This window comes from Ylistrum balloti, unplaced genomic scaffold (genome assembly GCF_031769215.1).
Source record: "Ylistrum balloti isolate Yb309-2 unplaced genomic scaffold, AGI_CSIRO_Ybal_v1 Utg370278, whole genome shotgun sequence".
Lineage (NCBI taxonomy): Eukaryota > Metazoa > Mollusca > Bivalvia > Pectinida > Pectinidae > Ylistrum > Ylistrum balloti.
Window position 1 is genome coordinate 235654 of NW_026782214.1, and position 16011 is coordinate 251664.

The following is a 16011-nucleotide window of genomic DNA, read 5'->3' on the forward strand; positions in this document are numbered from 1 at the left end:
AGGAAAAGGCATATACTGACCTCTTATATAGGCTATAGGCCTGTTGTCCAATTCCTTTTGTTAATACATATATACTGTACTTTCTTTTGTAAATTCAATTATTGTAATGTATATATATTGACAATAAAATATCTTGAAACAAAAAAATAGAAATATACTGACCTCTATAAATACAATGATTCCCAAGAGCATATACTGGAAACCAAACATACGAATAAGCGCCCTCAGCAGACTCGGCTTCCCTCCAGTCTCTTGCTTCTTTAGTTCCTTCTCCCATTCTCTGAAGCATCAAATTCATGTGATAATCATATATGTCTTTAGCATTTTCCTGTTTGTGAAATATTATCTGTATTCATCAATAGGTAGTACAAGAACTATCCTTATCATTCCTTTATATTGTATTAAACCTCTGTATAAGAACCCTCTTCATATATATTATTGTCGGAAAACCTCTGTATAAGGACAATCTTTGTATACAGTATTGTAGAAAACCACAGTATAAGGACCCTCTTCATATACAGTATTGTAGAAAACCTCTGTATAAGGACAATCTTTGTATACAGTATTGTAGAAAACCACTGTATAAGGACCCTCTTCATATACAGTATTGTAGAAAAACCACAGTATAAGGACAATCTTTGTATACAGTATTGTAGAAAACCACAGTATAAGGACCCTCTTCATATACAGTATTGTAGAAAACCACAGTATAAGGACCCTCTTCATATACAGTATTGTAGAAAACCACAGTATAAGGACCCTCTTCATATACAGTATTGTAGAAAACCTCTGTATAAGGACCCTCTTCATATACAGTATTGTAGAAAACCACTGTATAAGGACAATCTTTGTATACAGTATTGTAGAAAACCACAGTATAAGGACCCTCTTCATATACAGTATTGTAGAAAACCACAGTATAAGGGCCCTCTTCATATACAGTATTGTAGAAAACCTCTGTATAAGGACAATCTTTGTATACAGTATTGTAGAAAACCTCTGTATAAGGGCCCTCTTCATATACAGTATTGTAGAAAACCCTCTGTCTTCATATACAGTATTGTAGAAAAACCACAGTATAAGAACCTTCTTCATATACAGCATTGTAGAAAACCTCTGTATAAGGACAATCTTTGTATACAGTATTGTAGAAAACCTCTGTATAAGGGCCCTCTTCATATACAGTATTGTAGAAAACCACAGTATAAGGACCCTCTTCATATACAGTATTGTAGAAAAACCACAGTATAAGAACCTTCTTCATATACAGTATTGTAGAAAACCTCTGTATAAGGACAATCTTTGTATACAGTATTGTAGAAAACCTCTGTATAAGGACCCTCTTCATATACAGTATTGTAGAAAACCACAGTATAAGGACCCTCTTCATATACAGTATTGTAGAAAACCACAGTATAAGGACCCTCTTCATATACAGTATTGTAGAAAAACCACAGTATAAGAACCTTCTTCATATACAGTATTGTAGAAAACCACAGTATAAGGACCCTCTTCATATACAGTATTGTAGAAAAACCACAGTATAAGAACCTTCTTCATATACAGTATTGTAGAAAACCACTGTATAAGGACAATCTTTGTATACAGTATTGTAGAAAACCTCTGTATAAGGACAATCTTTGTATACAGTATTGTAGAAAACCTCTGTATAAGGACCCTCTTCATATACAGTATTGTAGAAAACCACAGTATAAGGACCCTCTTCATATACAGTATTGTAGAAAAACCACAGTATAAGAACCTTCTTCATATACAGTATTGTAGAAAACCACTGTATAAGGACAATCTTTGTATACAGTATTGTAGAAAACCTCTGTATAAGGACAATCTTTGTATACAGTATTGTAGAAAACCTCTGTATAAGGGCCCTCTTCATATACAGTATTGTAGAAAACCACTGTATAAGGACCCTCTTCATATACAGTATTGTAGAAAAACCACAGTATAAGAACCTTCTTCATATACAGTATTGTAGAAAACCACTGTATAAGGACAATCTTTGTATACAGTATTGTAGAAAACCACTGTATAAGGACAATCTTTGTATACAGTATTGTAGAAAACCTCTGTATAAGGACAATCTTTGTATACAGTATTGTAGAAAAACCACAGTATAAGAACCTTCTTCATATACAGTATTGTAGAAAACCACTGTATAAGGACAATCTTTGTATACAGTATTGTAGAAAACCACTGTATAAGGACAATCTTTGTATACAGTATTGTAGAAAACCTCTGTATAAGGACAATCTTTGTATACAGTATTGTAGAAAACCTCTGTATAAGGGCCCTCTTCATATACAGTATTGTAGAAAACCACTGTATAAGGACAATCTTTGTATACAGTATTGTAGAAAACCTCTGTATAAGGACAATCTTTGTATACAGTATTGTAGAAAACCTCTGTATAAGGACAATCTTTGTATACAGTATTGTAGAAAACCTCTGTATAAGGACCCTCTTCATATACAGTATTGTAGAAAACCACAGTATAAGGACCCTCTTCATATACAGTATTGTAGAAAACCACAGTATAAGGACCCTCTTCATATACAGTATTGTAGAAAAACCACAGTATAAGAACCTTCTTCATATACAGTATTGTAGAAAACCACAGTATAAGGACCCTCTTCATATACAGTATTGTAGAAAAACCACAGTATAAGAACCTTCTTCATATACAGTATTGTAGAAAACCACTGTATAAGGACAATCTTTGTATACAGTATTGTAGAAAACCTCTGTATAAGGACAATCTTTGTATACAGTATTGTAGAAAACCTCTGTATAAGGACCCTCTTCATATACAGTATTGTAGAAAACCACAGTATAAGGACCCTCTTCATATACAGTATTGTAGAAAAACCACAGTATAAGAACCTTCTTCATATACAGTATTGTAGAAAACCACTGTATAAGGACAATCTTTGTATACAGTATTGTAGAAAACCTCTGTATAAGGACAATCTTTGTATACAGTATTGTAGAAAACCTCTGTATAAGGACAATCTTTGTATACAGTATTGTAGAAAAAACCACAGTATAGAAAACCACAGTATAAGGACCCTCTTCATATACAGTATTGTAGAAAACCACAGTAACTCTTCATATACAGTATTGTAGAAAAACCACAGTATAACAATCTTCATATACAGTATTGTAGAAAACCACAGAAAACCTCTCATATACAGTATTGTAGAAAAACCACAGTATCTTTCATATACAGTATTGTAGAAAACCTCTGTATAAGGACAATCTTTGTATACAGTATTGTAGAAAACCTCTGTATAAGGACAATCTTTGTATACAGTACTGTAGGAAAACCTTAAGAAGCCTCTTTGTATACAGTATTGTAGAAAAGCATCTGTATGACTTGACACAGATTAAAGTTTTATTGCTTACTTACAAGCCATGATATCTTATCAAAGATAATGGGACGTTGTATGATGTTCACTGCTGCCATTGCAGTAATGGCATAAAGTCAGGTCTAATTTATAGAATTGTGAAAACAATCAGAGGAAATCCTATCACTTGAACAATGATTAAACTCATTCCCAAAGTGCCATTTTTTCAGTGTTAAGCAAAAAAGCATGAGAAACACAGAATTTATTTTCCAATCATGTGTTTTCCTATTGATTCAGACTAGCCGTTGTCGGAATATCGGCAAACACTCTTGTAATATCTACAACCAAGAATGTGTGTTGTCAGTGCTGTCGTTTCCGGACAGAAAACATTGTGATTTTAATTTGCTTTTAGAAAAACTCATCAGTACCTATAACTTTATGTATCAGTCTTAAAATAGTTACTGTTATGTGAAGACTGTGTGTTGCTACATTTAAAATAAATCCATAAAATACATATACTGTGTGACATGAAGGCAAGAATGTAAAAGCATGTGTCTATTTCTCATTTATTCTATTCAGTAAAGTTATGTTTTTACTTTTTCATGAACAAAAATGTTTGCTATAAGATAGAAATACATCTTTTAAATTTAAATTTGTGTTTTGGTATTTGTTGTGATTTTTCAGGTAGAAATAGTGGGTTGTCAGCTAAAGCCATGAACATGAAAACATTGATATAACCCACCATGAATCATTCTAAGTCTCAAAGAATCAAAGATTTTTTGTTAGTCCCTCAAACTTGGAAACATTGAAAGTTTGACTGTATTAGATTCATCAAAGATAAAATGTACTCTTTAGACTTACACTTCTTTTAACATTTAGGGTCGTTTAACAGAAGTTTTAAACCTTAAGTATTAAACAGAATAGTAAGTCAAATATATACCACTAACTAATCAGCTTCATTAATTTCTTAATTGGCTGAATGACCCATTAAATTCTAATTTGAATCTAATTATAATCATTAATTAATCAACTGACTATTTTTAATGTTATGTATTAGAAAACTGAGACTGATACCAGAACACCTATATTGCTATCAGATGTGTATCTCTGTATATTATATGGATAGATTCAATTTTATCAGGAGAAATTAAAACTTAATGGAAAATTCAAATCTAAACCGATATTTACTTATGGATTCAGAGAAAATTAAATATTCAAGCCTATTAAGGAGTTCAATCAAATCTGCTTTTAAGTATATCAAATATCAATGTCTTTTATCAGAAATGTTCAGAATTTGTATGATGTATAAGCGGTCATTAATGAAAAAATTTCAACTCACAACATGTGTATCTGATGTATACATAAAGCCCAATGATAACTTAATGTGATGTAATTTGCTGATAAAGCTAAAAAAAGTTTGTGACTGTTAACACCTGTAGGTACATGTCTGATACTTGAATTGTCCCCATCATCCTATGGACCCCATCAACATGTTTATCAAGACAGGTATATGTAAATCCACTCAACAGAGCCAATCTGTTACCCCCTGATGTTGAAATATATGTTCTGAGGTGAGTGACCGACACAGGAGATGATGAAATTACCCTTTATTCTGTTGACAAATCTGATAGTGGGTATGCTCAGAAAGTAGGGTTGCGTTATGCCTATTCTAGGTTACATTCATAGATAAGGCTTTGAGTCAGTGTCCGCCTGGTTTCCTGTAGTGGTGAAATAACAGCCAGCCGAAGGTGTACTCAGTATAGTTGTGGGTATGAACCTATTTCTATGACCTCTGTCTTCTACAAGCATACCGTATACAATGGAAACATTCTACCATGACACTCCTCCCTCTCCATAACAGTGACTTTATTTTTATCTAGTTAGAATTGCTCTTAATTAAAATAATATATTAAGGCTTCAATATCAAACTTTTGTAATTTTTTTTGTTTTTGCCCCATTGATAAAAGGATGAATTTAAAGAATGTAGAATCGTTTCCATATCCTGTCTCAAAGTTAGCAAGTAAATGATTTCACAGTTGCACCAGTAGCCATGGGATAATAAGAAATCAAAATGGGAAAAAATTATTGGCCCCTTGCATTTACAATAATAATTTTTGGGATTTTACAAGTTTGTTAAACAAATTGTGCTTAAAATAGGAATACAGGACAAACTTTTGCTGTCACATAGCTATGTGCATGATGTCCAGTTCAGCACAGAAGCTGGTCTATCATGATGACCATGAATTAAAAAATCACATAACATTAAGTGTGTGATAGGATTTAATGATTTTCTTAAAATATATGAGTACAGTTATGTATATTTCCTAATAAAGCCATGAACATACCAAATCCAAGATGGTCACCTTTCAATCATTTTCTGATCAGTCTCAAAATCTTACAGATACAGCTAAAGACCAAGTGGACGTTACATATGAGAGACAGATCCATCCAGTTCTTCTTATGAAATAGCAATAACAAACTTTCCTTGTCAAAATCAAGGTCGCCTGTTTTATCTGAGAAGTCCTAAAACCAAATGGGCACAACTGAGACCTAAGGGATCTACATACAAACTGAGGAGAAAGATCCATTCAGTACTTCTTAGGAAATACATGATAACAAACTTTCATTTTCAAACTCCAAGATGGCCTCCGGTTTTTTTTTTGTGATCAGTCCCAAAATTAAATATTTCGTTGTTGGTTGACTTTCAACTGTCACTTAGCAGTAAAATATATCAAATATTCAAAGACTTGTAATATTGGATTTGTTCCCAATGAATTCTTTCATTTCAAACAGCATTTTCAATGGCTGGCCTACACATTCATCTAATGTCTGGGACGTAGCATTGGACTTGCATTACCGGTACTCCAGTACATACGTCATCTTTTGTATCGTGGCAGTGCAGACGAACATTAAAACAGTCGGGCACTGGTCTGTGATACACACCTCTAACGTGATGTTGGAAAACATCTATACGAACATACTGAGTAATAAGAGTGAAATTGCTGTTGTTTCAATGTCTGAGATTTAACATTATGACATGACCTACACATTCACTAAATGATTGAATTTTTTAAAACATGTTCAGAAATTTTTCACTACATTTGCTTTTATCAGGACAAACCATATATTCAACTACAAGCCAGAAATTACACACAAGTTAACATTATATCTAGTATATTTTTAGGCTAATTTTTCAAAATGGTAAATCGATGTACATTTTTAACGCATTTCATCGATCTTTTTAATCTTAATCCATGTACTTTGTCTCATAGCATTGAACAAAACATTGATTTTCATTTGTGAAAATACCTCCTCTTCACTATGGACACCAAAAAATGGCATGGTTTCCATACCAACTGAGAGTTCAAATAGAAATTGGGAGCTTTCAATCGACTTTATTGATGTTTCATTCGGCAAACAAGATTCAGCGATATATTCAAAAGGAAGGAACATAACATATATTTCATGATGACAAATTTTGACTCATATTATAAATGAATGTTTCATTTTATAAAGAATAATTATAAATCGGTACTCAATGTATATTTTAAGTGTTGTGTTTGTTACCCTGGAAATTCATAGCCAGTACAGACCTGTTACGTATATACAGATATACAGATAATTTTTGTTGTGCTGGAAACCCCACATGCCACACTAGAGACTAATTAAAGCAGTGTCATTTTGAAAACTGTCAAATTAGAAATTACCTTTATGATCACTGGTCAACACTAAAATCTATGTGAGTTTTCTGTTTAATTTTCAATCTGTAATATCAATTAACCACTTTTACAGAACTGCAAAAATATGCCATCCTATCACACGACTGTGTGCTAGATACAGAATCGTACATATGTGCACACAACAGGACATATAAAGTTATAAAGAGGCCTATACATGTACACTGGAATCATCAAATGTAAAAATATATCGCAAACACACGATAAAATTAACTGTGTGCCAATCAACATCTGTGAAGATGCAGTATTTGTTCTATAGCTGAACTAGATCCAGCTCCGTTTATAGATAAATAGAGGCAGAACTCTGATACATCTTTAACCTCCTCCAACCCCACTGCTGTAAGGTACAGTCCTTCCAACGTCTACATCCTCATTACGAAAGTGTATCTCAATGCAGTAAGAAGGTAAAGTTGAAACAACAAGTTCCAAATTTAACAAAAAAAACACTTAATAGAATGTTTGTCTGTTGTTATTCTTTAATATTTTGTTAAAGAATGATCACTTTTTTTTTCAAACATTTTAAAGATAAAGACTTACATGTATAAACATTACATACATAAATGTCCTCTTTACACATCATTTACACATCGCTATTTTAATCGGAAATTATCCTACATCATCTTAATCGTAAGAAGATGTAGTAATGATGGCTTCATTTTACACTACCAACCAGTTGATATTTGTCATCATATTTAGTTGTTTACAAACCTATTGAGGTTTAAATTGTCTTCATTCAAAAAGACTTCTTAACCATGAGAAATTCTGTTGAGTCTCACTGTTTTGTGAAATGAGTCACCTTATTTGTATGTACATTGTACCATCAACAACGATTGTTCTACCAAATGCATTATGTTACAAAGCAATAAAATGACACTTTTAACATCAATCCTATTTTTAGATTTTGTGATAGACACTATGATCAGTATCTATCTTCTTTTTGTTTGTTTGGTTTTTTTTTTTTGCCTTAACATGTAAAAATCTACGTACCCTTGGAAAGACTGATATACCAGGAGTGTAAAATTCCAACATTTACAGATAATACTGTGTGAAATGACAATTTATGACAGATCATGTTTGTTACCTAAGCATATCAAATGTGTTAATTATCAATATGATACACAGTCAGTATGTACCAGTATATATTCATTGTATTGTAAGCTTTATAAAATCTTTTATCAGTATCAGTACGGAATATTCAAAACAAAAAATAAAAAAGTTGAAAGGAACTCTAAGATGGAATCAAAATTCTTTGCATATTCAAGATTGTTATAACCGTTTAGTAAAGATCTGGACACCTACTGTATTATCTCTATATGTATAAATCCAGCTATATGATCTAACACAACTTTTGACAAGAAATGGAAAACAACAGTATGATACAGGACAACACTACATGATTTGTCAGCATTTTCTTGTAGTAAATTTGGGCATGTTTAATATCAAGCATAATAACTGCCAAATTAAGTGTTATGGTATCAAATGCAGAACATATGACTAATTAGTACAAGATACAAGACACAATCATACTATCACTGTATATACATTACTATCATACTCCTTCAAAGAGGTCAAAAACACAGATTACCATATCTATCCTGCAATAAGCCCTCAGTGTTTATACATTACTATCATACTCCTTCAAAGAGGTCAAAAACACAGATTACCATATCTACCCTGCAATAAACCCTCATTGTATATACATTACTATCATACTCCTTCAAAGAGGTCAAAAACACAGATTACCATATCTATCCTGCAATAAGCCCTCACTGTATATACATTACTATCATACTCCTTCAAAGAGGTCAAAAACACAGATTACCATATCTATCCTGCAATAAACCCTCACTGTATATACATTACTATCATACTCCTTCAAAGTGGTCAAAAACACAGATTACCATATCTATCCTGCAATAAACCCTCACTGTATATACATTACTATCATACTCCTTCAAAGAGGTCAAAAACACAGATTACCATATCTATCCTGCAATAAACCCTCACTGTATATACATTACTATCATACTCCTTCAAAGTGGTCAAAAACACAGATTACCATATCTATCCTGCAATAAACCCTCACTGTATATACATTACTATCATACTCCTTCAAAGAGGTCAAAAACACAGATTACCATATCTATCCTGCAATAAACCCTCATTGTATATACATTACTAGTATCTCCTCTTTTAAAGAAATAAAAAACACCAATTGTCACATTTTTCCCACAATAAGCTATCACTGTTTATACATTGCCAGTATATCCTCCTTCAAAGTGGTCAAAAGCAATTACCACATTTTCCCTCGCCAGTAAACCCAGACAACCAACACATAACCTATAGCTCAAAGTCAGAGGGAGCACTGGTATGTAACTGGAAACCCTGGAAAATACTATATATATGTGTGTGTGTGTGGAAACCCGATATATATGGAAACCTTGGTAAATACTAGATATATATATATATATTTGTGCATGTTGAAACCATACATATATCTAAACCTTTGTAAATACTAGCAGAAAATATTTCTCCACTGTAGATATTTTCCCTTAAGCTTGAGCAGTTGAGTAAAAGACTATAAACCAGAGGTTCGAGTTCAAATCCAGGTGGAGGCATAGAAATACATACCATATTTTCAACGTTAAAGGCCGCCCCAATTTATACACATCACAGCCTTTTTTCAATTTTTTCTATAGGATCCATCTTTTTTACGATATAAAAACCATTATATTGATTATTTTTTTAAGTAACAGAAGGCATTTTATCAAGATCATCAGAGAAACACTTAATTAAGTTTGCGAATGAATTTAGCACAAATAATCCTTTATTTTATTGATGTATTTCTAAAATTATTATGATCATTCAAAATAGATAAAACAACAAATATTGGACTTTGGTTTGGAGCCTTCAAAGATTGTCTACACACAGATATGGGGCCTGATTTTATGTAAGATTTACTCAAAAATCTCTCCACAAGTGTCTGTACTGTTAAATATTAATGAAGGTCCTAACATAATGATAAAATTCTTAATAGTTCCATAACATTTCTTCTTGTATTCAGGTTGTAAACAAGAATGGCTGTCATTATAGAATTTGACTTATTAACTGATAACCTATCAATCCCAGGGTGCAATAGGCTAATGTATTCTTGTGCCATGCCTGCTTGTATTTGCTATGAGTATACTGCGAAAATCTAGAAGATATTATGTTTGTGATTCATATTAAAAGGTTTGATTAGTTAAATCAACAAAAACGTCATTTCATTGCAATTTTCAAATCATCCTGAATATGATTGTAATAGTAAGGTTCTACACAGTCTGTTTGAGTCACAAACACTAGGTGGAAAGCTAGGTACTGGTAAAAAATGTAGTATAATCTCATTCTGGTATGCTACTTTTTTTTTCTCATTCTGCCGATTTCATACCTGACCAACTGCCTGATCAAGAGTCGTCCTTTTAATTATCGCTTTTAACATGTCTGTATCATAAATCTTACAAAAATCAATGAACCGTAAAATCAAGTACATCAAACCATTGTATTGGTGACACTGAGCAAGTTTCGTGAAAATCTGATGATTATTTCAGGAGTTGTGTTCACAAGGCTCCACTATGAGCACGCTACAGATACAAAGTTGAAAATGGCATAAATCTTACAAAAATCAACGAACCAAAAAGTCGCCCCTTCATGCACATCTACCCATTGTAGTTGTGACATTGAGCAAGTTTCGTGAAAATCTGATGATTGTTTTAGAAAGAGTTGCGTTCACAAGAAATGGACATATGGACGGACTTACAAATGGATAGACAGAGAAGTCGACGCCAATATACGACTACCTCTGGTGGCGTACAATAATAACTTCTGTTACATTGGTGCCCATGCTGAGATTCTGAAACAATACATTCATAGGCATTGCCATAACCCCTGAAAACTTGAGGACAAGTTCTTTCCAAAAGTGAAAGTATGTAACCCTGTTAAACACTAGCTTACCACTTGTTTAAACATATCTTCTCTTTAGTTTGATTGGTTGGTTGATAAGACAGAGGTCCTGGTTTCAAATCCTAGCAAAATCACTGAATTAAATAATGACCTTTGTTTAATATCTACCAGTGGACAGGCTTATCAATGCCAGATCCACACACAGTAAATATTGTAGAAATATGATGTCCTTTGTTAAGCTGGATGATTATTTCAAGAAGATAATTTTAGTGAAAGGTATACAAAAAAAAAAAAATCTTATCTTTAATTTATTTGTTTTAGGTAAAAGATTTTGTCATTCAAGAACAAAGTGCATTTCAAATTAGTATGCAGTCTAAGGGACTACACACAAATATACATTGGCAAGGCCAATAAATAAGTTTTGTGTATCTGGATTACTTCCGATACTGACATTAAACAGCCATTTACAGTCAATGTTTTTAATCCTTTTTTTTACCAAATTTTTATGCAAGTCAAGATCCATCCACTATATAGCTGTGTCTGTATAGAAATATCTTCTGAAATAAAAATGTTCAAATACCATTCTGCCCTAACTTATTTGTACTGAAATCATACACTGAATGTTTATGTCTGACAGACATGTGGATTTGAGTGACAATGACATACTTGGTATATATATAATGTGGAATGGAGTGACAGATGAAATATATCCTAGAATTATTCATTAAAAGGATAAGGTAAAATAGACAAATTTAAATTATCACATCACTGCTTATCAACAGGACTTGTGTTAGACTTTGCCTTTTAAACTGTGACTTAATTCTTTCCTGATCATCAATTTTCTACATTTGAAATAGCAAAACTGCTGTATTTATCTTACAGTAATATCTTATCCTATTCAGTAAAATTGTAAAGTAATGCTGTTTCATAGTCCTGTTCACTGATAGACTTGAAGTAAGTTGACATGTGTTGGCCCCTTGGGTTTAATCCAGGTTAACTATGGTATTTATAGTACTACAAGCTGCATCAATCTTTATATGTATATATATATATATCTGTTTGATACTGTGGCTTACAGGATAGAGGTCTATGGATATCGGATGTATCACTTTTTACTGGTAGTATGATACACTAGATTAATCCACTTAAATCTATAAAGTTTGATAAAGAGGATAACTCTCAAATGAAATTAATTCAACACAGCTATTTAAGTGATAAGCAAAAAGTCAGGATCCATATCAAAGATGGAAAAATGAAAAATAAAGAAATATATTTTATCACATTATCAGAATTGTTTACAAATATTCATGAAAATAGATGTATATAGGACAGTAGTGATTTCTAACACAGATGCATGTAATATTTTTAAAAAGCCATCTCATTTCTTGACAATTTTAAACATTCTCATTATGTTCTCAGTCACAATTACTGTTACAACAATAAACTTTTTATCAAATTTGATTTAATGGAATCAATTAAAACCAAACAGATAGAGCCACAATGATTCATTGTGTATCAAGTTTTCAATCACCTGATAATTGATTATGACAATGTCATTAAAATTTTATTTTACATTTGAACAATCATATAAATGGATCATTTTAATTTGTAGAACAATTTATTATCCTAAGTATTTCAAATCATATCAATTTGGTGATGCAATTTGAATTATAAGGACCATGGGATCAGGAATGTTATAAAAAAATGGCATCTTCTATTGTCGATCATCTATATCAAAAACAAAAACTATGGGGTTCCAGATAACACTACTGTGGATATGGGATTCTTCACCAAATTCAATGACCAATTTTAACGGTGAAAAATTTTCACCATTACTTTGTATTATCCCTTTGGAAATTAATGAAAACAAGACATAGATGTATTAAAAATTTCTATTAGCTATATAATTTTACAATACCTGGGGGCGGGGGGTGGGGGGGTAGATGCATTTTACATTGCTATGGTATCAATATGTATAAAGGAACATTTAACTGGTTCTGTTCTCTTAGTCACCGTATATCACGTGCACTATTAATTCAGAAACTCGGTTACATGTGCCTTGTGGTCATACCTAGTAGAAATCATAAGAGTGAAGTGTTCATGTGAGTCTATTTCATAAGCTTTAAGTATGTGAATCATGTCTTATTAGTAATTAGTGTCACTCAGTGAAAGTACAATTTTTATCCTAAAATATAAGTTCTGGGAGCAAACACATACTTCTAACTCAAAGTCAGTGGTGGGCTTTTATTAATGTTGTACTGATGATCGGTGAGGATCGATTAACGACGGTTTCATGTCCTCCGATGCCGATCATCGAATATTTTTCATATAATCGATCATCGGCATATTCTCTTCCGAACGCACCCTTGGACAGTTGGAGTGGTTATCGAATGCACCCACACTAAAAAGCACATGTTCACAACACCATCTTGCTTATTTAAAAATGGCAGACAGTAATGGTGACATCGGAGATGTGCAGGGGCCTATCCCTGAGTTATATCCACATCCCGGGGGTAAAACTAAATCCGAAGGGTGGAAGTATTTTGGATTTTTGAAAAAAAAAAAAAATGAGCCTCCTATCAAGTCAAATTTAGAAATGACTATTTTCTAAACTTCAAACAGAAATGATTGGTCGAATCACACAACTAATTCATCAAAGGAAATGAGAATAAAATCGGGTGCTCTTGAATGGTATACTTGCATTTCCTGCTCCTGTGCTCCATACCATTTGATAGAGAAATTATCAAATATGAGAAAATGTCATGATTACCAAAAGGCTAATGACAACAAAAGATCTTGCTACAACTTTAATAAAGCTTAAAATAGTGTGTAAACCTTCTCTGCCTTTGTGTGTTTATGTAATTGTACTGTTAGAAGCTAGTACAGGCTTCAGTAAAATCAATTTTAGATTATTAACAAATTATTTTATCAGTTATCAGATAGGTTTGTCTTTCCGATTCCAACCGATGATCTGTTACAAAATTTATCCGATTATAAAACACTAGCTTTTATAATTACAGTCAAATGTGAAAGCTTTGATAGATTATTACTGGGCAGAAATATCTTATTGGTGAGTTTATGAATAGGCATATATAGGCTTACTGTTGGATAAATATATTTTAGCATAACTGAATTTTACTGCAGCTTGTAATATACTGTATAAGTTTATAAATGGAGTTTGCTTAAAATTGAAAGAGTTTTTTCTTTTCTTTTTGGAAATTGATATAAATCTATGGTCAAGAAACAGGTCTTTAAAGTTTAGACCTTAAAACAGCAGGTTTCCTTTACCTTAAAAATGTGTTATTTTTCAAAACACATTGGCATGAAGATCCTTATCAAGAATATCTGTCTTGATATCTTAATTTTGCTTAAAAAAGTACAATATAATGTTATATACATTTCAAAACATGAGGAAACTCCATCAAAAATGATAATAAAAAAAATTCTGCTGTAGACTTTGCTGAACGATTCCTACTGTGACTTACCTCTCTAATTTGTTTCCAAGTTCTTCAGACGAGTCTTGTTTTACTACATTAAACAGATCTTCTACTTCTAATCTTCTTTTGTATCCTGTAGTGAAAGTCGGGTTAAGCCACCTGCAATATTGAAATATATTAGCATTCATTATTTGAAACCAATCCTGAGGCAATCAGTCAAATGTTTCACTCTCATAGGCTCACAGTTTATTTCTAATGACTACAGCAAATAAATACCCTACATTTCATCCTACAATTAAAACAGGACGCAACACAGAAAATCTGGCTAAAAGTCAGGATTGGAGTCGATAGTAAGAAAATGAAAAAGTACTTGTTCAATTATTTCTCTGAACAGTGATAGATATGAATGGATTCTTTAATATGGTTTGTATATCACTATAGCTTTACTTAAAAATGGCTGAAAGTGCCTATATCCCATATTATCATGCATCATGGGTGGATAAATTGATCATTTTGCGGTATGGGAACTAAAAAATGAATTGATTTCTCAAGCCCTGGTCTGGTTAGTCAAGGTTTAAGGGTATGACATTCATGATCCATGCTAACAAAGAAAAAAACATTGCTATTCTTTGCCAAACCCTTCTTAAACATATTACCTTATTAAATGCTGTTACATGAACTCATTCTACAAACCTGTAATTTTCCATACATAATGTAGATTGCATTTACCACAGGACATCAAATATTTTTCGGTGTGGTGTTTACCTTTTCACCGAGCCTTTCCACTTGAAAATTATCCTAAAAACAATTAACTTTGTGGAAAGTTTAGTATACCAATAGTTCGGATAAGGAAATCGAAACAAAAACCTGCAGTACACGAGCGCTGACAAGTTAAATATCAACTCATTTTTGTATGTAAAATAAGAAATTCTGTCTTCAGATAACTTTTGCACGAGTTTCGTAACTGCAATGTATCTTGAAATTTAAGGATATACTAAATCTTACCAAAAGAAAATCTTAGATATTGGATTTGCCGTGAGCAATGGATTAGGATTGTGGTGTCGTATTGTTTCGTCCATATTCGAAGTGCCATGCAAATTCCTCGCATTAATGTAGTTCTCTTCTCATCCCCCGCCGTTCGCTGACTGAGCAACTAAAGTATCACAATCCTAACAGAGTAATAAAACGAAATGGAAAGCGGATGTAATATTCCGGAATTCTGGATTTTCCCACATAGTGGTGCGTTCGATAAGAAAACGTTTCAAGTCGTTATGCAATAGGTTTAAAAATAACACACGTTAGAATGATATATCGACCTAATCTAGTCAGGGAGACGTATAGCATACGCTGTATCAGACATCAGGTCATTCCCAGATATTAAAAGAAAGCGGTTTCGTTTCCTGCAAGGAGAAATCCACTTTGCTATTTATATTGTGGTGCAACACAGACTTCTAACAAAAAATGGCTGGACCGACTTTTCGTAATTTTGACTTTTAATTCAGAATCGATAAAAAATGATACAAAACTTGTTTT

At 32.5% G+C, this 16011-nt stretch overlaps 1 protein-coding gene across 2 annotated transcripts in view; it reads right to left on the bottom strand.

Annotated features, from left to right (window-relative positions):
• The window catches only part of LOC132552769 (ATP-binding cassette sub-family C member 4-like), a 117074-nt gene extending 101517 nt beyond the window's left edge, over positions 1-15557 (bottom strand). For both annotated transcript variants that reach the window (XM_060216957.1, XM_060216958.1), the window contains exons 1-3: positions 15484-15557; positions 14527-14637; positions 163-280 (exon numbers count right to left, since the gene is read on the bottom strand). In XM_060216957.1, coding sequence (XP_060072940.1) covers positions 163-280; positions 14527-14637; positions 15484-15557 — 303 coding nt within the window. The remainder of the gene's footprint in view (positions 1-162; positions 281-14526; positions 14638-15483) is intronic.
• Positions 15558-16011: the final 454 nt, after the last annotated feature.